The following is a 27,129-nucleotide window of genomic DNA, read 5'->3' as shown; positions in this document are numbered from 1 at the left end:
GTTCAGATCACAACTCTGGCAGTTACCAGCTGTGTGACCTTGGACAAGTCACTTTGCTTCTACAGACATCATTTCCTTGCCTGTGACAGTTCTGCCAGGCGTGGTGAGGGTAGGTGGGTGGGGACCTCTGGCGTGGGAGGAGTGCCAGCACACAGTAAGCTGGGAATGCGTGTCTTCCCTTATCCTGTGTTCCAACTGTGTGAATGCCAAAGGCTGCGCAGAGGGCCTCCCTGGTGGCGCAGTGGTTAAGAGTCCACCTGCCAATGCAGGGGACACGGGTTAGAGCCCTGGTCCAGGAAGATCCCGCATGCCGTGGAGCAACTAAGCCCCTGTGCCATAACTACTGAGCCCACGTGCCACAACTACTGAAACCCGCATGCCTGGAGCTCATGCTCCGCAACAAGAGAAGCCACCGCAACGAGAAGCACACGCACTGCAATGAAGAGTAGCCCCCGCCTGCCGTAACTAGAGAAAGCCTGTGCGCCGCAGTGAAGACCCAATGCAGCCAAAAATAAATAAATAAATAAGAAAAATATTTTAAAAAACAAAACAAAAAAACAAAGGCTGCAAAGAGGCTGCACAGACCCCAGGTCTTGCACATGTCTTTCTAACCCATCTCTCCTTGAAGTCACCTCTGGTGGGGCCTCCCCTGCCTAGCTGCCCCTCCCTCCAATCAGCAGCCTGGCCTCAACTGCTCTCCCAGTCCCCAGGGGAGGTGGTGGAGAAGGAAGAAATGCTGCCCGCCGCCACCCCACCAGGGTCACTGGGGAGTGCCTGTGTCATCCACAGGACCGTCACCCTGGGCAGTCGGGGGCCTTCCAGTGTCTTGCTGTGCAGACTCCCATGGCTGAGCCCTGAGGACCCACCTCAAACTTCCAGGGGTGTCTTGGCGTAGAGAGGACCCTCCTTTCTGCAGCACCCTAGAGCTACTGGACACGGAGCTGTCCCTGAAAGGGCGTTGTGAGTATGTCTGGGGGTGGTGTGCTGCCAGGCTGTTTCTGTCACTGTGCATATTTGTCTGTCTCTGGGTGCACCTGTGTCGCCATCTGGTCACGCTGTTTTCTTGGGCTCATGAGCCCACATTAGTGTCTATGCATGGGGCACCACGTACGTTGGTCTCTTTGTGGGTGACTGTCCATTGCTGAGTGCGAATATGCCCTTTTGTGACTATAGCCACCTGTACCTGTTCCTTTGCACACATCTCTGATGCCCCTTCAACACTCACTGGCCAGATGTTGTGCTGGATGGGGTGGTGGGTGGGGACGGCACAGGCTACAGTGCCTGCCCTCATGCAACACCACTTTCTCCACCAGCTGTTCTACCCCGTGAGCATCCGTTTCTTTGTCAATAAAACAGGGAAGCTACTGCTCTCAACATGTTGAGAATTAAGTGAGATAACTCAGTGGACACTGTTGATGTGCCACCTCTGTCGCCCTGGCCCGGCTGGAGGAACACGCACCGGGGGCTTCCTGCGTCTCCCTGCCTGGGGGCTTCTCTGGCTGCCAGGCTGAGCCCACACAAAACAAAAAAAACAAAACTGTGGTGTCTGGAAAGTCACTCTGGTTTGAGTTTACGAGGAAAAGAAGAGGGACAAGCAGAGGGAACAGCATGTAGCTATGCGTGCAGGGCACGGTTTATACCATTGACTGTTGTGACTAATCAGGGCACATGGTAGGTACTCACCATAGTTTCAAATGAAAGACTGAAAAGCTTGGAGGCATAAAAGGGCACAGCCTATCCTGAGGTGGGAGAGAAGGAATGAATGTTTTTAAGCCTCTAGTTTCTGAAGTACTTTGACCAGGAATATTTAATCTTATTTTAACAAATCTCTAATTATGGAACTATTTCAAACACAGACTAAGATAGAACATTAATAAGCAGACAACGGTGAACCCATCACCCAGATTTACCAGATGATCGTACTCTGCTGTATTCAGTTCAAATATTTATACAGTAAAGTGACACAGATAAAAGCCCTCATCCCGTCCCATCCCCCTCCCTTCTCTCGGTCAGAGGTCACCACTATCCTTGAAGTTGGTCAATCTCCTTCCTGAGCATTTGGTATTATTTTGTGTTTTTAAACTTTCCAAATATGGCTATCTTACTGTGCCTTTCCTTTTACAATTTGCTTTTCACTCAATCATTATGTTTTTAGGATTTAGTCTATGTTGATACATGTAAATCTAGTTTACTTACTTTAACTGTTGTATGGTATTCCACTGTGAGACTACATAGAACAGTGCATTTCTCCATTTTCTTACCGATGAACATATAGTTAGTTTCCATTCTTTGCAGTTTCAAACAGTACAGCAGTGACAGTCTTTAAACACGTCTCCTGGTGCACCCTCGTGTCACATACAGCCTTTATAACAATTGCAGCATGTACCCCTGCGTGACCTTGGAGAATTGTTTAATGTCTCAGAAGCTTAGTTTCCTCATCAGTAAATTGGGGTAATAAAATAGCATGCATTTTGGTGACAACTGCATGCTTCAATGTAGGTGAAAAGCCTTTTTCAACCTGTAAAGGACTCCATGAAATGTTAGCTGTTTATCATTCAGGTGTTTGACATCCAGGATGTATTGAGCACCCTTCCACGCTGGGGACACAATGAACAGGGGCGACCCCTGATGCGCTCACATGCATAAGAGACGGCTTGATGGGTGCAGCAACAGAAGAACACGCAAGACTCTGCTCAGTAACCTAGCCTGGAGTATAGAGGCAGGCAAGGCTTCCGAGAGGCAATGACACTAAGCTAAGTCCTCTAGAGACAGGGAGGCTTAGGCGAGTGGAAGATGGGAGGGTGGAAGGCTGGCCCAGGCAGATGGAGCAGCAGATGTGAAGGGACTGAAGGACGCACGAGAACGTGCTTGGAACATGAGTTGAGGGGAGGGGTAGTAAGACAAAATGAGCCTGGAGAGGTAAGCAGAGCCACGATGCTGTACCCTGTGGGCAGCAGGGAGCCACTGAAGGATTGAAGCAAGGGAGTGATAGGCTCAGATCTGCGTGTTAGAAGAAGCAGTCTGAATAAGCTCTGGAGAGCTGCAACACTGGACTCACACTCAACAACTATCCTACACTTAGATCTCATGTTAAGTATTGGGTTGGCCACAAAGTTCGTTCCGGGTTTTCCATAACATCTTACGGAAAAACCCGTATGAACTTTTTGGCCAATACAGTGTTACCACTACAATTTAAAAAAATGGGTCTGGACACAGTGTGAAAGGGGGTGTAGGGGAGAGGCCGGAGGTTGGAGGCTGAGGATGGGAATGCTGCAGGCAAAACATGATGAGGGCGGAACCAAGGCAGCCATTGATTTTGCCACCAACACCCTGACAGCATCACCAGGAGAGATGGGAGGAATGGGCCAGCTCACCCTGAGCTGGGAACCTCACCCTGATTCAAAGAGGTTCATGCTCACACACTCCACCTAGTCCCCTTCTTGGACTCACTTATCATCTTTCGAGGCACAGGACCCAGCCATGAGTTCTCAAGTTTCCGGATGGTATGAGCCCTTTGGCATCTTGGCACCCAGGGCGTGGCTGGGTCTTCACCAATGTCCCATACGGAACCCCACCAGCATCTAGACCACACAGATCCCACACGGAGTGAGGGGAAGGGGAGGGTGACACATTCTAGGGTAAGAGGGGCTGTTGGTTACCACTGGATAGTAATAGCTAAACATCAAATATCTAAAATGGGAAAAGACAGACATACAAGCACTGCCCCAGACCCCTCACTCCCTAAGTGGGGACCACCTACCACGCCTAACTATGAGTGAGAGGCCTCTACCCTCAGTGCAGCGGTGCGTCCTGGCCTCCCCTAGGCCAGGCTAGAGCATTGCCATCCATTCTCCTAGCGCTCCATACTTCCCTTTTTAGCACACTCATCCCTTTAGAATTACAACTTTAATTTCTGCCTTCCTTGTCGGACTATAAGCTCCCCAATGGAGCTTCCCAGAACCGCACCCACCTTGTTCATTGTTCTTCCCTCAGTGCCTAAGAGTCTGGCTCCTAAGAGGCCCTCCAGGAGTATTTGTGAGTATAATCAATAGGACGTACTGAGGGAGGAGAAAGGGTGGAGGAAGATGCGTAGATCCAGAGGCCCTGAGAAAGAAAGTGCCTTGCTCAAGTCACAGGAGAGGCCGAATGAGATCACAGTTCCTGCTCGGGACCTCCGCCTCTCAGGGAAGGGCCTCCCCACTGATTATGCTATGCTGCAAAGAGGCTTTGCAGCAGACCAGCATCTCCTGAAGTAGTCCATGGAATGCTGGTCTCAAAGTGTTCTCTAATTAAATAAGCTTAGGAAACTCTGGGTTAAACAAAATGGAAAACGTTTCTTCACCACTGGACTTTTCAGAGCCTTTAATATGCTCGTGTGCACGTGATTCCTGGTGAAGGTCACATGCAGTATTCCCCACATCTATTTGACCATGGAATTCTGTCTGTGAAACTTGGTTTCAAACCTTTGGCACCATCCCCCAACTGCTTGCCATAATTATTTATTGAACATGGCACAGCAAGGAGATTTGTTGCAACTTTTTGGGCAGTGCAGGAAAACCTTGTTTCACAAATGAAAATGACTCCAAGCTCCAAGATATAAATGGGATAAAAACAAAACTGTTCTGGTCGGAAGGGGGCCTGGAGATCCCACCTGGCCATTCCTTCACTGCTGTCATGCCAGGAACTGTAGTGTCCTGCAGAGCCCAGTTTAAAAATCACTGGTACAGAACTCTGAGGACAGGGCTGACATTAGAGACCTGGCTTCTGACACTGGCCTTGCCATGAGCTGTTTTACCTTGGGCAGGTCACGTGGCCTAGCTGGGCCTTGGTTTCCCCATTGATACAATGAGTCTGGTAGATGGGATGCTTTTTGGACTCCTGAGCTTTAACCTCTGATATGATGAGGGCTGTGATTCTATGACTGCAAAATTCCAACTCTACGATTCTATGGTTCTTTGATTCTGATATATATCCACGGCTTAATATTCCAACTCTGGGACTGCCTATAGCCAGCCTGAGCTGGTGCAGCATACTGGAGCCCAGGCTACAGAAAGCAGAACTCGTGAACTGCGGTGTGCTGTCCAGGATTGCTAAGTTCCCTGCGGAGGGCATGCCCCATGAAGGATGGAGAGGGTGGGGTCTGGAGGAGGCAGGGAGGTGCCTCAGAAACAGCAGCAGCTCCGTGGGCAGAGCAGGGAGAAGGACCCAGGTCTCCGGACTCCTGCTCTATCTTTAGATCTCCATGGCAACCATCACCAGGGCGCTGCAGCTGAAGGCAAGGCTGAGCTGGCTGCCTGCAGGAGGGAGGGGCATTTGCTTCCATGGCTCTTTTGCTGGGGAAAGGACTCTGGGCTGGGCTCTTGAGACAGGAAAAGGAGACTGAGAGTGAAGCCTTTTGCAGCACAAAAGACCTGGTGCCAAAATAAAGGTAATCTAGGGCCCCACCTTGTTCTGAGACATGCTCAGGTCGCAGAACCCACGACCTTCATTGTGTCAGGCTCACGGCACTGGCACTGGAGGTACATACAGCAAGTGCCTCCTCTAGCCTCCGCTATGGTCATTCCCTAACCAGTGAGCACCTCACCTGAGCCAGCCCTGAGGTCACAAGAGACACACATCTCCAGGGAAAGCAGGCTTTGGCACAGGCATTACAGGGCAGGGCCCAGTGGGAGCCCCTCTCAAACCCTTGAAGCTGAGGAACCAGGAAAGCCCCTGCTAGTCCTTCTCCTGCCAACTCCTACCCAGCCAGGACCTGGCTCCCTCCAGGGAGTCCTCCCTGACTTCCGTCCCAATACTCTCCTCCCCAAGGTTCCTACAGCTCCATCTCCCTCCTCCCAGTAGGATGCCTGTTTGAGGGAGTTAGGAACCGCGTGGGGTGGATGAGAAATGGAGGTGTGCAGAGGTAAAGACATTTGTCCCAGGTCACCTGGAGAGTTAGCAGCAGTCTTCCATTCATGTCTTTGGATTTCAGTCCGTGTCCCTTCCTGCGTCCCAGTGCCAGGCCCCTGGCCTGAGCTTTAGAAGGGAGGCCAGGCCTAGAAGAGGAAGTAGGAGTCCTCGGCCAGGCCTGCGCTCAGCAAGTACCCGGCCACGTCCTTGGTAAACTCAGCTGAGCCGCAGACCAATGCAAACGGCTTTCTCCGACAGGAGCCGACCAGCTCTTCAATCAGGTCCTGGCCCAGGCGGCCAAAGTGGGTCTTGTCCCGGTAACTCCAGGGAAGCTGCTCTAGGGAGTTCTCCTGGGAGGATGAGAAACAGTGGGGGTGACTACTGGGGGTCCTCAGAGTTCACATGGCCAGCTCCTCTCTGGCCAACAAGGACACTGAGGCAGAGGGGGTGGGAAGCCAACCTTCACCCAACCCCACCACGGGCCAGGCACTTCCTCACACTGGGACTCACATCACCCTCACAGAAGCCTATGGGTAGGTAGTCATCCTCCACAACAGCTGATGCACAGGGAGGAGGGATGCCTCTCAGGGCACACAATGACAGGGGCAGCAGCAGGACCAGAACCTGGGGCCACTGCACCTGTCACTCAGGGGGGAATGTTTTCTCACCATGACTGTGGGTCTCCTAGCATCTTTCCAAGGTTATCCATCACCATCACCCTCGGAGCATAACTTTTGTTCATTTAAGATTTCAATTAGCTTGTTGAGTTAACAAATGTTTACTGAGTGACTCTGTGCCTGGCCCGGTGCTAGGCAATGGGGATACAGCAGCTGCCCTAAACAGACAGGGTTCCTGGCCCCATCTGGCTGTGTGTATCAGAGATCCCGGGCTGCAGTGCCCTAACCAAGAGAAGGGTTTATTTCTCTCACATGAAAAGGCTAGAGGTAGTATTCTGGGGGTGTGCAATGCCCCAGGCTCCTTCTCTTTCTGCCTCTCTAGAGTTAGCTTGTGGCTTTCATTCCCAGGGCCACAAAAGAAAATCTCCACTACTTGGAAGAATATCTTTTAAGTAAACATTTTATTGGAGTATAACATATGTATAAAAATCGTGAAATTTATATAGTTTGGAGAATTTTAACAAAGGGAAGAAACCATGTAACCAGCGTCCAAAACAAAACAGAACCCGCAACAGAACAGGACCATCACCTCTGCAGACCCTATTGAGATGAACTTCTGGTTCCCGGAGCCAAGCAGCGAGACAGGATGGAGAGAGAGGGGTTGGGGTTGGAATCCAAGCTTTGCCACCATTTCCTGGTGAGGAGCCATGACCTCTCTGAGCTACTGAGATGAGCGCAGCGGACGGGGAAGCGCTGAGAGAGCCTCCATGAATGCAGGCCTCGAATCTCAGGTGCACTCACAGAGCTCATCAGACCCCGAGGGCCTCTGAGGACAGTGCTGTGCTGCTGACAGGGGACACTCCCTGATGATCTGCATCTTCTTGCGTGCCCTTCGTGCTCTGACCTGCCCAATGGGCCCTCGAGGGCAGGAACGAGTAGGGCCCATTGGCCTTGCCCCTCCTTCCCAATGCCCGATCCCCCTAGGCCAGTTAGGTTCAGTGCAGCTGACCTTGACTGTGCACCCAGAGATGCATGGGGTCTGCTGCTCAAGTGGGGAGGGGACCCATAAACAATGATGATGCAGTGGGGTGGGTGCTAGGAAGCAGAGCCTGGGCTGTGACAGCAGAAACATCTACACCAGCCTGGAGGCTCAGGGAAAGTTCCCAGGATGGAATTACACCTTAGCAGAGAGATGCGAGGGATGAGTGGGCGTTAGGTGAAGAAGTGGGAAAAAGTGTGCCTGGCAGGGGGAACCATACGAGCAAAGACCCAGGAGCCAGAAAAGCACAGAGCACTTGCGACCACAGGCAGACCAGTGACACCAGAACGCAGCATGCAGCCGGAGTGGGCCGGAAGGCGAGGCCATGGAGGGCTGGCACATAGCCTTGAGAGCGGTGGGGAGCTAGGGGAGGACAGCAAGCAGGGCAGTGATGTGGTCAGAGCTGCCCTTCCGGCTGCAGGATGAAGGACAAATCGTCAAGGAGTGGCTGGAGCAGGGAGATCCTTGATGATGCTGTCGCTGTGGCCCAGGCAGCACCCGGAGTGGAGGAAGCATGGACAGGCAGGAGGCACCTCTCACTCCACCATCCCTCACCTTCCCCAGCTATTGACAGCCAGCCCACTCGCCTGCCCAACCCCAGGGCACTGGCCTCATCAAAGCCCCGGCCCAGGGTAGAAGGTCCCCTATTGCTGGTGAACTTTAACTCTGCCCTCAAGCCCGGGCTCCAATGCCATCTCCTCTGTGAAGCCCTCTCTGCTTGCCTCCAGCACCCTGAACACCCTCCACAGCACCTATCCCTGGGCTGTCTTACACTGACAAGCAATAAGAGCATGGCCTCGCCACCAACTTGCTGTGTTACCTTGGGCAAGCTTCTTAACCTCTCTGTGTCTCAGTTTCCACATCTATTAAAAGGCAATGATGGCAGTATAAGCCTCCTAATATGGTGGTGGGGATTAAATGAGTTAGTACACATGAAGTGCTTAGGACAGTGCTAGGCACAGAGAAGGTGCTCGATGAAGGGGAGCCCTTGTCAGCCATCTCCGTGGCTGTCTCCACACATATAGATGAGCACCTGGAGGGCAGTAAGAGGTCATCTTCATTTTTATTTATTTATTAAAAAAATTTTTTTCGGCCGCCCTGTGTGGCATGTGGGATCTTAGTTCCCTGACCAGGCACTGAACCCCCGTCCCCTGCAGTGGAAGCACAGAATCTTAACCACTGGACCGCCAGGGATGGCCCATTTTCGTTTTTAAATCCCTGGCACCTGGCACGTGGTGGGGGAAAGGAAGGCTGGCCAACCGCCAGGGCAATTCTGCCAGGTGCCTGCCTTCCTGCCACCTCCCCAGACCAGCTCTTAGGCAGGGCTGAGCGTGCTCCCGGCAGGAGTGGCCCTTCCCTCGCCCCTCTCCCCTCGGCTGGACCTTAGCCCTCTGCTTCATCCCTGACCTTGGGCGCTGCTGTCGCTGCTAATGTTCACCAAGCACGACCCTCTCGGTGTTCACGCCACAGAGCATTCTGCCCCGTGCACAGGCCTGTGGACTCTGGCCCCGGGCACCTCAGGACCTCTGGTTTCCTGACACCCTCCCCCACCCAGCCACAATGTCGAGGATCGTGTAAGTCTTTAGGGACACTCTAAAGCTGTCTCAAGAGGAAACTGATGACAAGGGTGCTCCAAAGTACAGGGTAATGAGGCTGACCCTGACCAAGAGAATGGAGGGGAGGCACCGGCAGGGAACCTCAACCCAGGGCGTGCAGGAAAGAGAAATAAAGCTACAGACCAGGCGAAGGCCAGTGAACAAAGATAGCTGAGGGCCTGGCTTGAGGTGAGGTGCAAGACAGCCCTCCACGCTGCGGCCCTGTGGAGAGGGCCCAGAGGGGCGGCTTGAATGAATGGAGGGGATGGGGAACCAGAGGGAAGAGGGCTCAGGAGGCAAAGCCGCTTCCAGCTAGAGTGGCTGTAACTTGGAGGATCTGAAAGCAGCTTTGTTCCCAGGTGGGAACAAAGTGATGTGGAAAAGACCCTAACAAATGCAGTGAACTGGACCCGGTTTACTCCACCAGCCATTGCCCGGGTGAGTGCCTACTCCATGCCTGGTGCTGTGCAAAGCACTGAAAGCAGGGTGATCCAGACACGTGGTCCCTGCCTCAAGGAGCTACCACAGCCAGAGGACGTCTGTGCCTGGCCCACTGATTCTACAGCCAGGCCCCCCGCCCATACAACAGAGGATGCCAGAGGGTGGATGGCAGGCAGCAAACCATGGTGGGTGAGAGCTGGTGCTCTGGAAGCAGACAGTCTCGGGTTCGTATCCTGGCTTCACCCTGTCTGGCAGCACGACACCAGCTGGTGCCTTCACCTCTGAGCGTCAGTTTCTTCATCTGCATAATGAACACGGCAACACCTGCCTTCCTTGCCAGGCACACACTGGGGGTTCCACCAGTGGCAGGGATGACTATTACAGCACAGGGCAGAGAGCCCACAGCATGTCCTCAAGACGGGTGCAGGGGACAGTAGAGTCTCAATCAGGGAAGGAAATCATCCCCCTGGGCTCACCTGGCTGAGTACAAAGAAGGTGCGGACATTCCAGAAACGAGCCTGCTCCCGGAGGAAGGTTTTCAGGTAGATGCCCTCAAAGGTCTTGAAGCAGCCCACCAGGGTGATGAAGGTCTCATCCTCTGCGTTGTCTGTGATGCTCTGCAGGATGGGCACCATGGGGGCCAGGCCAGTACCAGCAGCCAGCATGAGGAGCTCACCATACTAGGGAACAGGACGGTATATGACAGGGGTGGGCTGGGAAGGGGTCTGACCCCAGCCATCCACTACGGGGGCTTTTCTTGGGCTTGTCTGAACTGGATGGCACTGCCCTTCCTGGGCGTCCCACCCATCTGAGTTCGCCTCTCTACCTCCTCCAGAAAACCATCCTTGCCTGTGAAAGGCTACAGCTTATGAGGTCTATGGAACAGAAATCATGGAATCTGGAGGCTGAAAGGGAACATGATGGTGCAGTCATCCTGCAAGTGGCTTGGCTGCCTTCTGAAGCATCCCTCGGGACTCTGCTTACATACTTCTGCTGATAGGTAGTCCACTACCTCCCAAGGAAGTCTGCTCCATTACAGACTGACTCCCCTTGCCAGGGAAGGCTTCCCACCTGACACTGAGCTGACACCTGTTCCCACCAAAGCTTTGCTCTCCCACCGCCATCCCAGCCCTGCCCTCTGGGCTGCTTCCTCTGCCCCAGGGCAACCCTGCGGAGATCGGAGGCCCCTGGCTTGGACCCTGAGCCTGCTCATCTCTGGACTAAATGAGATACTATACCTCAGTGCCTGGCACAGAGAGCCAGGAAATCAAAGTGAGCTCCCAAGAGGCACCTGTTCCATCAGCTCCCCATCACCAAACCTGTTTCCTGGCTCTAGGCCTCTTTAAGATCAGTGCCTAGAAGGTTAGTGCCTGACCCGCACAGTGAGGTATTCACCAACATCCTTCTAGAGATTAGGCCTCTGTGCGCAGTCTGAGTGTTCACCAGCTTTAGTGACAGCCACTGCACACCACACTACTGCATGGAATGCTTCCTGGACTATCAGGAGTCTGGCAGATCTGCAGGAAAACCCCCAGTCACGCGATCTGGGCACGTTCTTTCACCTCTCTGAGCCTTGGTTTCTTCACTGGTAAGAAAATAACAGCACCTCCCCAGAATAGCACCTATCTCAGAACTGTCATGAGGATTAAAGAGATGACATAAAGTGCCTGGTATGGGACTTCCCTGGTGGTGCAGTGGTTAAGAATCTGCCTTCCAGTGCAGGGGACACAGGTTCGATCCCTGGTCCAGGAGGATCCCACATGTCGCGGAGCAACTAAGCCCGTGCGCCACAACTACTGAGCCTGTGCTCTAGAGCCCACGAGCTGCAACTACTGAGCCCGCATGCCGCAACTACTGAAGCCCGCGCACCCAGAGCCCATGCTCCGCAACAAGAGAAGCCACCACAGTGCAACGAAGAGTAGCCCCCACTCACCGCAACTAGAGAGAAAGCCCACGTGCAGCAACAAAGACCCAATGAAGCCAAAAAAACCGAACACATAAAATAAAATAAATTCTAAAATAAAATTTAAAAAATAATCAAGTGCCTGGTACGGAGCATGGGGCTTAATACAATTAGATTCCTTCCCTCACTGAGCCCTACTGCTAGCCCATCATCCTGTCCTGTGTTCATGCTCTCCCAGCCTCCCAGTCATGGGGTGTGCCATGCTCCCCCTTTCTCCCATCACTGCTCAGGCTCTCCTCTGGGGAGCCCTCTCTGAGCCAGGGGCAGGTGAGGGGTCCTTCCTGTGTTCCCACAGCCCTCTGTGCATCCCTCTTCACACTTGTCACACTATGTTGTTGTCATTTATTTGTGGGCCTGTCTCCCCATCAGACTGTGAGCTTCTGGAGGACAAGACTCATCTGACCCACCTCTGAGCCCCCAGGGTCCAGCACTGGCCTGGCCCTGGGTGAATACCTATGATAAGTCTGTGGAATGTCTCAGGGCTGATGTGATCCATCTGCATTGAAGATGGCTGCAGAGTGTCAAGACTGGGCTGCATCCCAGCATCCTCACAGGAGCAGAGCCAAGTCTTAGCCACAGTTTCAGCAGCCAAGTGTTCATGTGTGACACACCATGTCTTTTCCCTCATGGCTGGGCCCTACACCCTCCCAGACAGGAAGTGCAGGGCTTTCCAATGGGGTCTGTGGATGCCAAGGTAGTAAGGTATGCCAAGGTATGTCCAGGAAGATGGCCTGCAGGTATTCTTTATTTCTTCTTTTAGCTTCTTTATTTATTTTTTTTATTTAAAAAAATTTTTTTGCCTGTACCAGGCAGCATGTGGAACATCCCCGACCAGGGATCGAACCCGTGCCCCTGCCAGTGGAAGTGAAGAGTCTTAACCACTGGACCACCAGGGAAGTCTCTTTTAGCTTCTTTATATCTGCTGAATTTTTTTTTGGTAATGAACAGGTACTGCATTTGTAGTAAGGAAAATACCAATAAAAGCTATTTTTAAATTAAACAAAAAGAATGGACCCACAGACATAGAAAACAAACTTATGGTTACCAAAGGGGAAGGGAGAGGAGGGATAAATTAGGAGTTTGGGATTAACATATATACACTACCGTATATAAAACAGATAACCAACAAGGACCTGCTGTATAGCACAGGGAACTATACTCAATACTTTGTAATAACCTATAAGGGAAAAGAATCTGAAAAAGAATAGATGTATGTGTGTGTGTGTGTGTGTGTGTGTGTATACATATATATACACACATATATATGTATGTATAACTGAATCACTTTGCTGTACACTTGAAACTAACACAACATTGTAAATCAACTGTACTTCAATTAAAAAAAAAAGAATGGAGAGGAAAAATGATTTGTTCTTTTCCATTTGTTTTTGTTTTGCTTTGTTTCCCTAATTATAAAGGTAACAGGTACTCATTATGGATAATTTGGAAAACATAATGAAGAAAATAAAAATCACCCATAATTCCACTACCCAGAGCTGCTAACATTTTATTGCTTTTTTTAAAAAAATATTTTTTCTGGGGACTTCCCTGGTGGTCCAGTGGTTAAGACTCTGCACTTCCACCACAGGGGGCCTGGGTTCAATCCCTGGTCCGGGAACTAAGATCCCACATGCCATGTGGTGAAGAAAGAAAAGAAAAGAAAAGAAAAGAAAGAAGTAGGAAGGAAGGAAGGAAGGAAGGAGGGAAGGACGGAAGGAAGGAAGGAGGGAAGGAAGGAAGGAAGGAAGGAAGGAAGGAAGGAAGGAAGGGAGGGAATTCTTTAAAAATATATATATATTTTCTGTGCAATTTAACTTAGTTTCCTAACATTGTATATTCAGTTTACCTAGTGTTTGTCACTTGATCTTACAGCTTAAGCATTAACATCATTTATAAACATAATTTTAAAATCCAAGATAATAGTCTATCACGTATCTGTAACCCAGTGTACTTAACTGTTCTGTTGTTGGATGTTCAGTTGTCTCCAATTTCTTGCTATCATAAATAAAGCCGCAATGAACATGTTTAAGAGGCAGCATTTTGGATTCTTTCCATAGGACAGACTTCAGAAGTGGAAGCACTGGGTCAAGGGTGTGAAGATTCCTAAGACTCCCAGTGCATACTGTCAAACTGCTTTCCAGATATGCACCAACCGATGAGAAATTACTGATACTTCCTGGGAATGTCAGGGGAGGATGTGAACATGCCGTGAAGATGAGGGGAAGAGCCTTTGGGTTGGGAAGCAGGGGGTTCCCAAGCAGTGAGCCACAGGGTGTATTTAGGGAGTGGTCTCATAGTCTTGTAAATGGAACGTGAAACTGGAAAGATATCTGAGAGTCAGATGGCATAAGGGCCCTAAATACCTAGCTCATAGTCTGAATTTTTCCAAGCAATGGGCAGGCAAGGATGGTTCTGGAACATGGGCAGGCAGTTTTGTTTCTTAGCACCTATTCCCATCTCCTCCCAAGTCCAACCCCAAGGATACTCTTGGGATTAGGTTTGGGCTCAAGAAGAATGGCACAGTGAGATTCTATGGCCTGAAACATGAGAACCACATTCCTGGAAGCTAAGCTGGGAGGGGTCTCCTGAGGACTCAGTGCGGGCACTGACCTGGTTTGGTTTATAGAAGAAGCCTCCGAAAGGTCCTCGCCAGAAAGCCGTGTCTCCTGCTTTCCAGGACTCCACATACTGGGACATCAGCCCTGTCTGGTAGCACTGAGGAAACGAAGGGAGACCTCATTAAGACAGGCACATGTTGCCAATACAAACCACATCAGCCTCGAAAGTGGAGCCCTTCCTGCACTCCCAGTGCTTTACACGTGTTGTGTCATTTAATCCTAATTATCCGTGAAGTTGGTACTGTCGTTCCCCGTTTTCAGATGAGGCCAAGAAGCTTACACAGAAGGTAAATGGTAAGACTGGGATGAGAAACCATAAGACCTACGGCCTTAACTACAGAGGTCTCAAACCAAATAACTACAGTGGCCATGTGGGTAACATAACTGAGTGAAGAACTGGGTATGAGATGACTGATGGCAACTAACAGCCTCAGCATCAGGGAGACAAGAGTGAGTGGTGGGGACTACAGTAAACTGGTGAGTGAATACTCTTTCTAAAGGAAGAAACCACTCTGCAAATTCCAGTACACAGTCTGCGGGGCCAGCGATGCCAGATCTTCTGACTCTCTAAGAGGGGCAGGAAATCCATATTTTTGTGAAAATTTTCCCATTTTTGAAATGTTGGCAATTAATTCAAAATTTTAAAACACTGCAGGCCAAGACCAAATATATTTATGGGCTAGAGTCCACCTCATTTGCAGTCTCTGCATATCCCTGCACTGTCTTCTGGCTGGATGAAAAAAGTGAAGATTATGGAGGGGATTCCTCCACGGGGGAAGTGCACACTGCCCTGACTCTGTCAGGCACCATGCTGGGGCTGCAGGGGAGACAGCTGGACCTTAAGCTCCATGGAGGCAGCCAGTGCCTGAGTCATGGAAAGGACTTAAACATCTGAATGAATGAATGAATGAATGAATGAACCCAGATTCAGGCCCTCCCTCTAAGGAGCTCACAATCTAAGAGGGACCTAAGTCTCAGACATATAAAAGGTAGAGACCACCTAACACCCCGTGAGAAGGATGAAGTGCTAGGAGAGCCCTGAGGAGGTGCAGTCACTTCCAATGGAGTGGGATCGAGGACAGCTTCCTGGAGGGGAAAGCTAAGCTGGACCTTGAAGACTGGGTAGACTCAAACTCACTGGGGATGCGGGAAGGAGGGCAGAGAGAATTCTGGGCATCAGCTGTGGTATGATCAGGGGTAAGACAGCCCAGGAAGGGTGTCTGGAGAAATTATAACCAGGCTTGAAGGAGAGACTGGCCTTTGGTCACCAGACATGCTTTTAAGCACCCACAGCTACTTCTGGTACCATCCCTGCCTTCCTTGGGCACCACATGCATAAAGCAAGGGAAGTCTTCCGCTTACCTGAAGAGGTCTGGGGAGGAGGCTACAGTTTTTCTCCTAAGTTGCTGGAGGCTATATGTCAGCGCACACCTTGTTTTGTGGCCCCAGGCTCGGGGAGGCACAGCCCCAGGGGTAGCCTTAGGGGCCCTATGGCACAGATAGCCCTCAAGGAGAAAGGAAGGATTTTTCTGTGCCTCTGGCACCCACACGGAGCCTGGCACACAGTAAATGCTCAATACACACTTGTTAAACAGAACTGACACTGAACTTGTTCTTCCACTTGAGATCATATTACCCCAGGGACCTTGGGACAATGACATCATCTCTCTGGGCTTCAGTTTCTTCATCTGTAAAGTGGGGAGAATATGATATACTCTGCAGGGTGATTATGAGGTTGAAACGAGATAATTAAAATAAAGAGCTAGAAGCAGTACCTGGTGCCCAGAAGGTGCCAGAGAAATGAGAGCTCCTCCTTTCCATCCACATGGGAGGGTAAACCTTACAAAACCCGCCTGCCTTCCCAATTTGCAAAGACATTTCCAGATCTTCCCAGCCAGCGGCTTAGGGATAATTAAGCATCTCTCTAAAGAGAGGCTTTCCGGCAAACGAAGGAGAAAATCAGCCTTGCAGCTGGGAGAAATCCAGCTGCCCTGAAGAACTGTCTCCAGGCTTATCCTTTCAATAGAAACACACCCAGACAAGCAGCTTGGGGAAGCAGGCCATTTGGAGAGGATTTGTGGAATCTCCCAGACAAACAGTTGCGTGGAAAAGGGATCCCATCCAAGCTTATGTGTGAAGGAATAAATACTCCAGCTCTGAAGGCAGGCGGGGATGGTTGGGAGCCAGAGACGGTGCTGGGGACCTGGAGTCAGAAGGCCAGGGCTCACCTTCCAGCTGTACTTCTTACTACCTGGGGAGCCTCAGGCCCTCCTGGGGCCTCAGTTTGCTTATCAGTAAAATGGGGATAATTCCTGTCCTACAAGGGAGACAAAGGATGTGAAAACTATTCCTAAATATAGGTGTTCCCTAGGATTCCATTTAGAAATGATCTAGAGCTATGTATTAGGCTGACCCATATGAAACTGCTGTTTCTGTAAGTCAAAAATGTTAGCATGTCAGCAATTTCATGTAGTTCAACCTAATTGTTTTTGCACATAATTGGACCTTCATGACGTCTTATACATTTGTTGCCTATTCCTTGGGTCTCTGGGATATTTTGCATCCAGCCCACTTTGTTCATCTCATATCTGCCAATTTCCCCACCCATCTCGGCTGCCCCTACAAGCAACTCTCCTCCCGCCACTCAGACTGGGTACAGTTCCCAGAAGACCCTGCTCTATTTCACTCCTCCCTGCCTTCGGTTATCCGTCTCCCTGGAATGCCACTGCTAACTTGTATTCCTCCCTCAAGGCCCAACTCAAATGCCCCGACCCCTGCCAACCCACCTGCGAGATGATTTCAGGTTACTTTGGCCCCCAAGGTCCTCCATGTCCCATCTTTTGCCTACAAAAGTGTTCCAGGACAAATGACTAACAGTTCCCCAAATCATGCCTCCTTTGCCGCTGTACGTGCTGATACAGCACTCAGAGCTTCCTTCCCACTCCTGAGCTTAAACATAGAGCTCAGACACACAGCCTCCTCTGGGAAGCCCAGCTCACCTTCCCTGCAGCCCCAGCTGCCCTGAGTTGGGTTGGGGCCTCCTGTCACAGCATCTACCACCTTGTACTGTCCCAGTCTGGCCCCTATCTGAGGGTGGGCACCATGTCTGACTCTCCCTGGACACCCGTGCCCAGCACACAGTAGGTGCACATGACTTGGCTCCCCTTTTCCCGGCTCAGTGCTTACACTTCATCAATAGGGAAGAAGGTGAGGAGGAACGGCTTTACTTTTCTCAGTCCAAGCCTGTTTTCCATAAAATCTATCAGGAACATGCCCTCTGTTGGTGGGCCAGTAGCCTCCTTTCCCCAGGAGAGGAGGAGATGAGAAAAGGTCTCTTTCATTGTCCTTGTTCTTCCCTCAAGCCAGCCTCCTCCCATGTGAGCGCTGGCTTTTCCCATGTCAGAGGGCAGTGCCCCACACTGACCAAGCTGGCAAATGGAGGTCCAGTCCACAGCCTCTTAGAGCATCCGTGTGAGTTGGCTCACCTTGATTAAAACTTCAAAGTATCCTTTTGCGTTGGCAGGGCTGATGGGCGTATAGGCTCTCTGAATTTCTAAGCCATCTACTATCCCTCTGGGAAAGAGAAGCACTCAGTCAGGCAGTCAGCCAGTTATTCAACAAACCCTTAGACTACCGAATCTGTGCCAGGCTGGTGAGAGTGAAGGTGGGGGCCCAGTCATCCCCAGGGGTCCTCATTGAGGGGCAGGCAAGATGGAGCAGAAGAAAAGAGCACTGGGCTCCCCCCACTGCCACGTGCTGGCTGTGAGACCCTGGGCAGGTCATTTAAACCCTCAGCTGCCCCTTCTGTAAAATGGGGACAACAGTCTCTGCCCCTGCTGTGTAGCTCCACAGGGGTCACAGATGAAAAAGTGCTTCAAAAAGTACACTGATGGGCTTCCCTGGTGGCGCAGTGGTTAAGAATCCACCTGCCAATGCAGGGGACACGGGTTCAAGCCCTGGTCTGGGAAGATCCCGCATGCCACGGAGCAACTAAGCCAGTGCACCACAGCTACTGAGCCTGTGCTCTAGAGCCCGCGAGCCACAACTACTGAAGCCCACGCGCCTAGAGCCCGTGCTCCACAACAAGAGAAGCCACCGCAATCAGCAGCCCGCGCACCGCAACAGAGAGTAGCCCCCGCTCACTGCAACTAGAGAAAGCCCACGCACAGCAATGAAGACCCAACGCAGCCAAAATAAATTAAAAAAAAAAAAGTACACTGATGATGTGAGCTATTTTAGGACATCACTGGGGTTTTTCCTGACCTCTCCTCGACCACAGAATGATCAAGATAAAAATAACTATATTTAACAAGCGTTTAACATTTATCAAACACGACCGCATGCCAGGAGCATCAGAAGTGAAAGGATCCTCAAGGGTGCCCTAGTCCAAAGCCTGACCGCATGCATGAATCCCCTCCAGTGTTATCAACAAGGGGGCCGGGAGCACGATCGTGAGTAATAATAAGAGCAGCCATGTTGTAGGAAATGCCTATGATGCACCAAGCATACTATATGCAGGATCTCATTTATTTCAAACAATAACCAAAATGAGGAAACCAAGGCTTAGAGAAGGGATGTCACCTGCCTGAGGTCACACAGCTAGAACTCATCTGTAGCTGTGTCTGCCTCCAGGTCTGGGCTCCTTACCACTACTCAGAGCTTCCCTGGAGCACCTAAGCACTCCTCTCTTGAGCCCTACTATGTACAAAATTTTCTTCTTTGAGGTATGCAAAGATTAAAAAGGCCTGTCCCAATGTATCAAAAGTTGGGCAGAAATATTCAATAAATGCTTACAGAAAAAACAAGGAAATAACAAACAGAATATATGGCATGGCTCGGATGCAAAGGGCACTGTGACATTTGCTATGACAGGGGTAAAAGTGACAGGCACTCTCACCTAGGGAACCTCAGAAGGCCTTGAGCTCAGAAGGTCTTAAAGGACAAGCAGGCCACTAACAGGTAACAATGCGCAGGAAGTAAAGTAATTCCAGGCAGAGGGAACACCCTGGGCAAAGGCTTAGAGGTAGGATAATGTAGGGCAAGCCAGGAACTGGCGAGTGGACCTCGGGGCTGGAACAAGGGGCACGTATGGGGGTGGTTGGGGGGCTGTGGAGAAGAACTTGCTGGGCAAGAAGGCTGGGGCCTTGGGTTACAGTGTCACTGGGGAGGCACTGTGGAGTACCAGAAGGGGGCTGAATGAGGAGGGATGTGGTCAGCTGCATGTGTTAGGAATGTCACTGGACTGACAGAGAGGGGCCAGACTAGAGGCAGGTAGTTCTGGGCATCCCTGACTTATGGATGGAGGGTTGCTTGGGGCTGTGACCTGTCCTGTGGCCCCTCTTGTCCACTGGAACAGTGACCTTTAAGGACCGTCAGCCAGGCCACAGGCCAGAACAAGCTGGGCACAAACACCAGGGGTCAGTGCGAGGCAAGTACTGGCTAGACTTTCCGTCTCCTTTGATGGCTCTGCCTCCTCTTGCCAACACCATAAATGCTGGAGTTGCCAGGGTTCGGTCCTACCTCCTTCCCTCTTTCCATGCCCCACGTGCTCCCAAATGCCATCCAGGCATAACAATATACCTGGATGATTCCCAGATCCACGTCTGCAGCTCAGATTTCTCTGCTGAGCTTCAGACCCAGAGAGTCAACTGCCTGGCAGTCACCTCCATCTGGAGGTCCCAAAGGGTCCTGTCCCTGTGTAGGTGGAGGTGGGGATCAAGGTGGGAGAAGAGTACAAAAGTAAGCTGGAAGGAAGAAGGAAGTTCAGAGGAATGAAGGGTGTAACTCAGGAGGCGGGCTGTTTGGGTTTGAATCCTTATTAGCCGTGTGATACTGGGCAACACCCTTATTTTCAACAACAGTGTCTTCTCCGTCAACTGGTGCTAATCATATGAGGTTAGTACCACAAGCTCTGGAGCCATACTGCTTGCTTTCAAATCCTGGCTCCAACACTTCCTAACTGTGTGATCTTGGGGAAGTTACTAAACCTCTCTGACTTCAGTTTCGTCTCAGGCATGACAATGGTGTCTACCACACAGGATTCTGTGAGGGATGAATGAGCTTATACATATGAGCACACAGAACTGTGCCTTGGATACGAAGTGCTAAAAAAGTGTTTGCTGTTACTGTTGTTATTATTTATTAGGAAAATGCATTATCTAGTTCAATTCCAAGAGCCCTCTGAGTCACGTATTACTATGTTTATTCTGAAGATGACAAATGGAGGTTTAAGGAAGGTTAAGCAAGTTGCCCTAGACCACACAGCTAGCAAATGGCAGCGCAGGGCTGCAAAGCCTGGGTCCTCCCACTACCTGAGTGTACCGTAGGATGAGGTGCTGGCCAGGCCGCAAGCCGAGCCGGCTGTTCCCAGGTAATGCAAACCGGACAAGGTAGGTGTCCTTAGTGAGTCTGTCCGTGGCACTGATGCAGAAGGCTAGGAAGGTCTCTGGGCTCAGCTTGGAGGGACAGCTCTGCAACAGGAAAAGATTCAACAGCTAGAAGCTGGGACTCAAGAGACATGCAAGCATCCGTGGGCATCCTCCCCACAAGGAGAGGCTATCAAGGCCAATAAGTTTTCTCTGTAATAGCGTAGTCCCGCCTTACTTCCCTTTCAGGTTCTAAGAATGCCAGAACACTTTACATTGAGCTCACCCTGCTCTGAAGCCTTGTATGGCTCCCCTCAGCCCCAGGATAAAGTGCAAGGTCCTTAACTGGACACTCAAGGGCCCTGTGGATGGGCCCCAAGTCTCATTTTATCTCCCAGGCATCAGACACCAGACTTTTCTCTGTACCCCCAAGAATACCTTGCGGCTCCCTACCTGTGAGTCTTTATCTGCTCAAGCAGTGTCCTCTATCCAGAACACTCATCTCCAGTGTATGAAAGACCTACCCATCCTTCAAACCTGCTAAAATCCAGATTTGCACAATTTAGAAATTGATGGGACCTAATGGATGATCTAATCCAATATCCTTATTTTATATGTGGGGAAACTGAGGCCTGAGTAGTAGTGACTTATTTGTACAAGGTCACACCATGAGCAGGGACTCAAATTCATGTCTTCAAAGTCTCAGGCCACTGTCCTTAATATTCCACCCCACCTCTACCTCCTCCGGGAAGTCTTCTCTGAATGCCACGACTCACAGATCTCCCTCTCCTGTAAAATGCCCACACCCAATTCACTCCTGGGACCTCCCCTAGCCACCTGCCCCATTCCCCATTCACCAGCTCAAGGCCAGGCTTTGAACCTGGGTCAGTCTGCTTCCATTAAGCTCACTCTTTTCTCTCTGCTGTACAGAGTCAAAGGAAGCTTCCACGAGCAGTACACTGCACAGGGCTGAGGCCAGTGGACGCTGCTCCCCCTCACCTGTGTCTCTTCTCCACTCAGCAGGCTCCTGTCCTTGCTGGCTCGGGCTGCCTCCCAACTTGCTAGGTCTCGCTGGTAGAGGTCAAACACGCAGGGTGAGCAGCCACTGCCGCAGCACTGGGAGGGCAAGGGCTCCACCGGCCGAAGCTGCAGCCAGGCTTCCTCATCGTCGTCTTCCTCCCCCTTGTTCATTGTCAGTGGGCCTTGGTCAGGCAGGAGGTGTGGGCAACTGGGTGCTCTTCCCAGAGTAGGCCCAGGTCCTCCTCCCTTGCCAGCCTGGGAGAGGGAAAACATGTGGTTACACTCTGGTCACCTCTATTCCACTCATTCTCCCTGAGCCCTGCAGGTGCCAAGCTCTGTGTGAGCACTGGGGACAGGGATGAATCAATCCTGGGATCTGCTGCCTGGTGGGGGAGGGAGGGAGACAGGGCACAGCGATCGGAACGGGCAATCATGGTTTCTTGACCTCTTCGTGTGCTCTGAGGACTGCTGGATTAAGATTACATAGAAAATCTCATTGAATTTTTAAAATATTTTAAATGATGAAGTACAACATTTATGTACAACTTAATATTTATAAAAGTTATAAAAATAAATTACAGATAAATTATAAATAAAAATAAATAAAAGAACCCTTTCGTAAGCACCACTCACTCAAGTAAAAAGAACGTTGCTGGCATCCCAGAAGCCACACATTTGTGTTCCTCCCTGATCACACCCCCGCTCCCCATTACCACCACCCTGACTTTTTTTTTTTTGGCGGTACACGGGCCTCTCACTGCTGTGGCCTCTCCCGTTGCGGAGCACAGGCTCCGGACACACAGGCTCAGCAGCCATGGCTCATGGGCCCAGCCGCTCTGCAGCATGTGGGATCCTCCCGGACCGGGGCACGAACCCATGTCCCCTGCATCGGCAGGCAGACTCTCAACCACTGCGCCACCAGGGAAGCCCCCCCCTGACTTTTGATATAATCATTCCCTTGTTTTTCCTTAGTTGTGCCACCTTTATTTGCAACCCTATCCAGTATTTATCAGGTTTGCTTAGTTTCTACCTTTAAACAGAATCATATGAATGCATTCTTCTGTGTCTGATTTCTTTCACTCACCACTGTTGGTGAGTCACCTGTCAAATTGCTGCATCTCATTTAATCTTTACAACAAGGCAGTATCATTTTATGGATGGGAAAACTGGGGTCTGGAGAGGTTTAATAACTTACCCAGGGTGACAAAGGTCCCCAAATGATGGCACTGGGACTTTAACTCTGCTCTGTCTGGTCTCAGAACATATTGTTCTTCAATCACAGGAAAACAGGAGGAGGAGGAAGTCATGATGGTCCAGGTGAGAGGTAATGAGGACCTGGACCAGGGGACCTTCAGGGAGGATGAGAGGACAGCGGTCAATTAGAGAAATCCTGAAGCAGTAATTAACAGGACACAGAGACTGATGGATGTGAGGTGAGCAGGTGAGGGGATAGAAGGGACATCCAGGTGTCTGGCTTGGATCCGTGGGTGGATAGTGGGTCCAAGAGAAGCTGAGTTTTAGGGGAAAGAGGAAGTGGGGGAAAGTTCAGTTTGAGGTACACTGAGTGCCTGTGGAACATCCAAGGGCAAAATCCAGCTGCCAGTTGGATTAAATAGGTCTAGGTACCTGAGTCTGGAGATGGAGCTCTGGGTAACTAACAACAAGGGAGGGATGAGTGGGTAGAGGAAGAGAACAGGCTGGAGCCTCTGAAGGCCTGCTTGGCTTCCTGCTTCCTGCAGCACTCACTGCACTTGGTCCAGCCCTGGTCACTGTAGGTGCTCAATAAATGCTCTTCCAGTGAATGAATCTCTACCCTATAGCATTTCACACTGTTCAGAAATTACATGTTTACGTGGTTTTCTCTTCGAGACTGTGAACTCCTTGAGGGCAGAGACCTGTTTTTTATTCATTTTATGAACTAGCACAGTGTACATTTAAAAATATGGATGTTATATGAAAGGAAGAAGGAAAGGAGCTTGGTTTCAGGGCCATTAGGTAAACATTGTCTGAAAGAAAGATAAGGGAGGAAAATTTAAATGGTTATGATTTATTTTGAGATGTTTCTGTGAGGGCAGTTTGGGATTTATCAAGGTTCTCTGTCTTCATATGTGGAACTATACAGTTTATATAGAAATAGACTTGGTCATCTCACCTGTAAGGAAACTATTCATTGAAAATTCCACAGGCAGGGACTTCCCTGGTGGTTCAGCCGTTAAGACTCTGTGCTCCCAATGCAGGGGGCCCGGGTTCAATCCCTGGTCAGGGAACTAGATCCTGCATGCTGCAACTAAAAGATCCCGCATGCCACAACTAAAGATCCTGCATGCTGCAATGAAGATCCCACACGCAGCTATGAAGATCCCGCGTGCCGCAACTAAGACCCGGTGCAGTCAAATAAATAAATAAATATTTTTAAAAAATCCACAGGCAAATCAAAGTAAAAGAGGGTCTTCTCTCCCTCTTGTCTGAGAACAGAACTTAGGGGAAGTCTGATGTCCCAGAGCATTATTTGATGTAAATATCACTCCTCCAAAAGCTCCAGTCTTGGACTTCCCTGGTGGCGCAGTGGTTAAGAAGCCGCCTGCCAATGCAGGGGACACGAGTTCGAGCCCAGGTTGGGGAAGATCCCACATGCTGCGGAGCAACTAAGCCTGTGCACCACAACTACTGAGCCTGCACTCTTAGAGCCCGTGAGCCACAACTACTGAGCCTGCGTGCCACAACTACTGAAGCCCATGCGCCTAGAGCTGGTGCTCTGCAACAAGAGAAGCTACCTCAATGAGAAGCCTGCACACGGCAGTGACGAGTAGCCCCCGCTCGCCGCAGTAAGCCTGTGTGCAGCAATGAAGACCCAATGCAGACAAAAATAAATTAATTAATTTAAAAATATAAATAAATAAAATTTAAAAAATAAAAGCTCCAGTCTTTGATTTCCTCCTATTCATTCCTGCCTCTTAGACACTTACTGGGCAGGGGCTGCTGAATGAGGTGCTGGGACACAGAGGTGACTGACACTCATCTCTGTCCTGGAGGAGTCATCCACTAAACAGATAAGAACCGGGATAAGATAGATGCACTGCCTCACTCAGTCCTCTCGACAGCTGTACATAAGTAGGCCATGCTCTTCCTCATTTCACAATGGAGAAAACTGAGGCCAGGAAGCAGGAGTGGTAAAGTTAGTGCACATACCTGGTCTCTTAAGACTCCAGGCTGCTCTTTCTCCCTGGATTTCATGCTCTAGAGGGCAGAGGAGAGTGTCTTCATCTCCAATTCCCAGTGCCTGGCACTGGGCTGGCACAGAACAGGGACCCAACTTGCCAGACTGCCACGGAATTTTATAGGCACCCTGGAGCTTCCCAAGGGCAGTAGCTTCATTCGTGCATAAAGTGCTAGAATCAAGGTGTGCGCCAAGTCTGTGCAAAAGCAGAGGAGCAAACCACCACACCTACTAGAAGACAGTGAAGTCCTGTTTCTTGGTTACCAATCACTTCCCAGGAGCCCTAACCTTTAAGATCTTTCCCACTTTTCCTGCTTTCCACACCCATTTACACTGGAGCTTCCCATGGGCCCAAATGATGTGCTTCCAGTCTCCCCCTACACCATCAATCAGCACACCTCCCACCAGCTCTGATCACAACAGTCCCCTGCTTAGCAAGCTTCAATAGCTCCCCACTGCCTACAAGATACAATCCAATCTCCTTGTGTGGTGCCCAGTGTTCTTCTGATCAGAACTTGTCCAAATTCTCTTACCACTTACTATCATTGGTTTTAGAAGGGTAGTTCTTCTGTGTGCAATAAATCTTTCTCTTATAGAGGAAAGGCTGCTCTTTAGAGGAAAGAAAACCTGGTTCTACTGCTGGTTCTATGATTTCAGGAAGGTTTAGCAGGTTGAGAACCCCTTGAGGGCAAGCAGGTATCTTATTCTTTCTGTATTCTACCACCAAGCACAGGCCTGGCATATGCAAGGCTCAGGTGAGTGGTGAGTACTCAGTTTACATATAAGGTCTGGGAGCCAGGCGCAGTGCTAGGTGCTGGGATACAGCAGAGGTTAATAAAACAGGGGCTCTACCTTCACAGAGCTTGCAGCCTAGCTTGGTGTCACATCAGGTCAACCCATTTTTCTTGCATGTTATGTACCAGGTTTGTATTAAGAGTGAATGAGATCTGATTCCCTCTTTATGCTGACTTCTTACTCCCAAAAGGTATTTCAGAGATAAAGTGAGGTAAGTGAAGGAGCCCTATTGACTGTAAACTGCTGTACAGTGTGAAGGTTATTTAGCCTTCTTTGCCTTAAATTTACTTTCTCCATGTTTTACTAATCCCACTCTCCCTAGTATTTTGGAAATTAGTAGAGAAGCTGGCCACGTCAGTCATGAATTTTAAAGACCAGGTTCACATCTTCTCTCAGCCTCTACCTTTTCAGTCTAAGAAGCCAGGCCTTGACATGTTGTTGCCTCTGCCTGGATGACACTCCTCACCCTCAGGCCTTGCTTCAAGGTCACCTGCCCTCAGAGCCCTCCCTGAACCACCCCCTTCTCATTCTCTAGAAGGTACCCTATTTGCTTATTCATCACATCATTATGAATTCATTCATTAAACATATATTTACTATGTGCCAGGCACTGGTCTAGGAGCAGGTTTCACAGCAGTGAAGAAACAAAATCCCTTGCACTCATGGATCTTATATTCCAGTGAGAGCGTGATTAAATAAAATCAAAATAGAAAAACATGTTATGTTAGTGTTAAATACTGAAGAGAAAAATAACTGGGGGAAAAGGCATATGAAGTGTGTGTGTGTGTTGCAACTGCTATTTATTTACTTTACTTGCTTTCTGTCTGCATCTCCCACTAAACTGTACGCTCTACATCGCACATCTGTTTTATTCACCAGTGTAAACCCGATGCTCAGCAGTGCCTGACACTCAGTGGGCATTTGATAAATACGTGCTGCGCAAGGAGGAAGGTACACCTCCGCCGCTCTGGCCCTGCTTCTAGGAGGCGAAACGCGACATTCCGAGGAAAGGAACTCACTTTGGGCGCTTGGGAGGAGGCGTGCAGTGCAGCGCGGTCGGTGCGGCGCCGGCGTGGTGCAAGGGCCACGCTCAGGCTCCGCGTGAGGGCTGGAAAGGCAAGGAAATTTACGGCGTACCCACCGCGCGCCGGGTGCTGAGCTAGTTTAGGCGCTAGTTTAGACGCTAGTTTAGGCGTTTCTATCGCTATTTTTACAGCGAGTGACTTTAAGGCTCAGAAGGAAGTGCCCTGCCCAAGCTAGTTTAGGCGCTAGTTTAGGCGTTTCTATCGCTATTTTTACAGCGAGTGACTTTAAGGCTCAGAAGGAAGTGCCCTGCCCAAGCTCCAATTGCTCGTTAAGCGATCAAGGTTGTCCCGAGTTCAGGCTTGAAGTCCTGAATCTCTTCTCTTAGTCCCCCTGCCCATCACAACCACTCACCTACCCTCCTGCGCTTCCCCGGGGAGGCAGGCAGGGTTCCAACTGTGGGAAATCGCTGACGGCCTGCAGGGTGGGGCAAGACGAGGATGCCCTGACGATGATTGGTTAAAGTGGCTGCCACTCATAAAACGAG

General features: G+C 50.3%; 1 protein-coding gene across 4 annotated transcripts; it reads right to left on the bottom strand.

The window, feature by feature from the left end:
• Positions 1 to 1,523: 1,523 nt before the first annotated feature.
• Positions 1,524 to 27,082, bottom strand: LOC132514760 (NADH-cytochrome b5 reductase-like). 4 transcript variants are annotated; one of them, XM_060139982.1, is made up of 7 exons: positions 26,997 to 27,082; positions 21,527 to 21,802; positions 20,484 to 20,632; positions 17,648 to 17,735; positions 14,155 to 14,259; positions 10,058 to 10,261; positions 1,524 to 6,239 (listed from the first exon to the last, which is right to left on the bottom strand). In XM_060139982.1, exons 2-7 carry the CDS (start codon positions 21,716 to 21,718, stop codon positions 6,036 to 6,038), a joined length of 942 nt encoding a protein of 313 aa, XP_059995965.1. In that variant the 5' UTR covers positions 21,719 to 21,802; positions 26,997 to 27,082; the 3' UTR covers positions 1,524 to 6,035. The 4 variants fall into 4 exon arrangements, with proteins under 4 accessions (XP_059995965.1, XP_059995967.1, XP_059995966.1 ...); XM_060139984.1 differs by having other exon boundaries at positions 1,524 to 1,739; XM_060139983.1 differs by having other exon boundaries at positions 27,001 to 27,076.
• Positions 27,083 to 27,129: the final 47 nt, after the last annotated feature.

Source organism: Lagenorhynchus albirostris, chromosome 2 (genome assembly GCF_949774975.1).
Source record: "Lagenorhynchus albirostris chromosome 2, mLagAlb1.1, whole genome shotgun sequence".
NCBI classification, from domain to species: Eukaryota; Metazoa; Chordata; class Mammalia; order Artiodactyla; family Delphinidae; genus Lagenorhynchus; species Lagenorhynchus albirostris.
The sequence above is the reverse complement of the archived record's forward strand: the minus strand, read 5'-3'. Positions and strand labels throughout refer to the sequence as shown.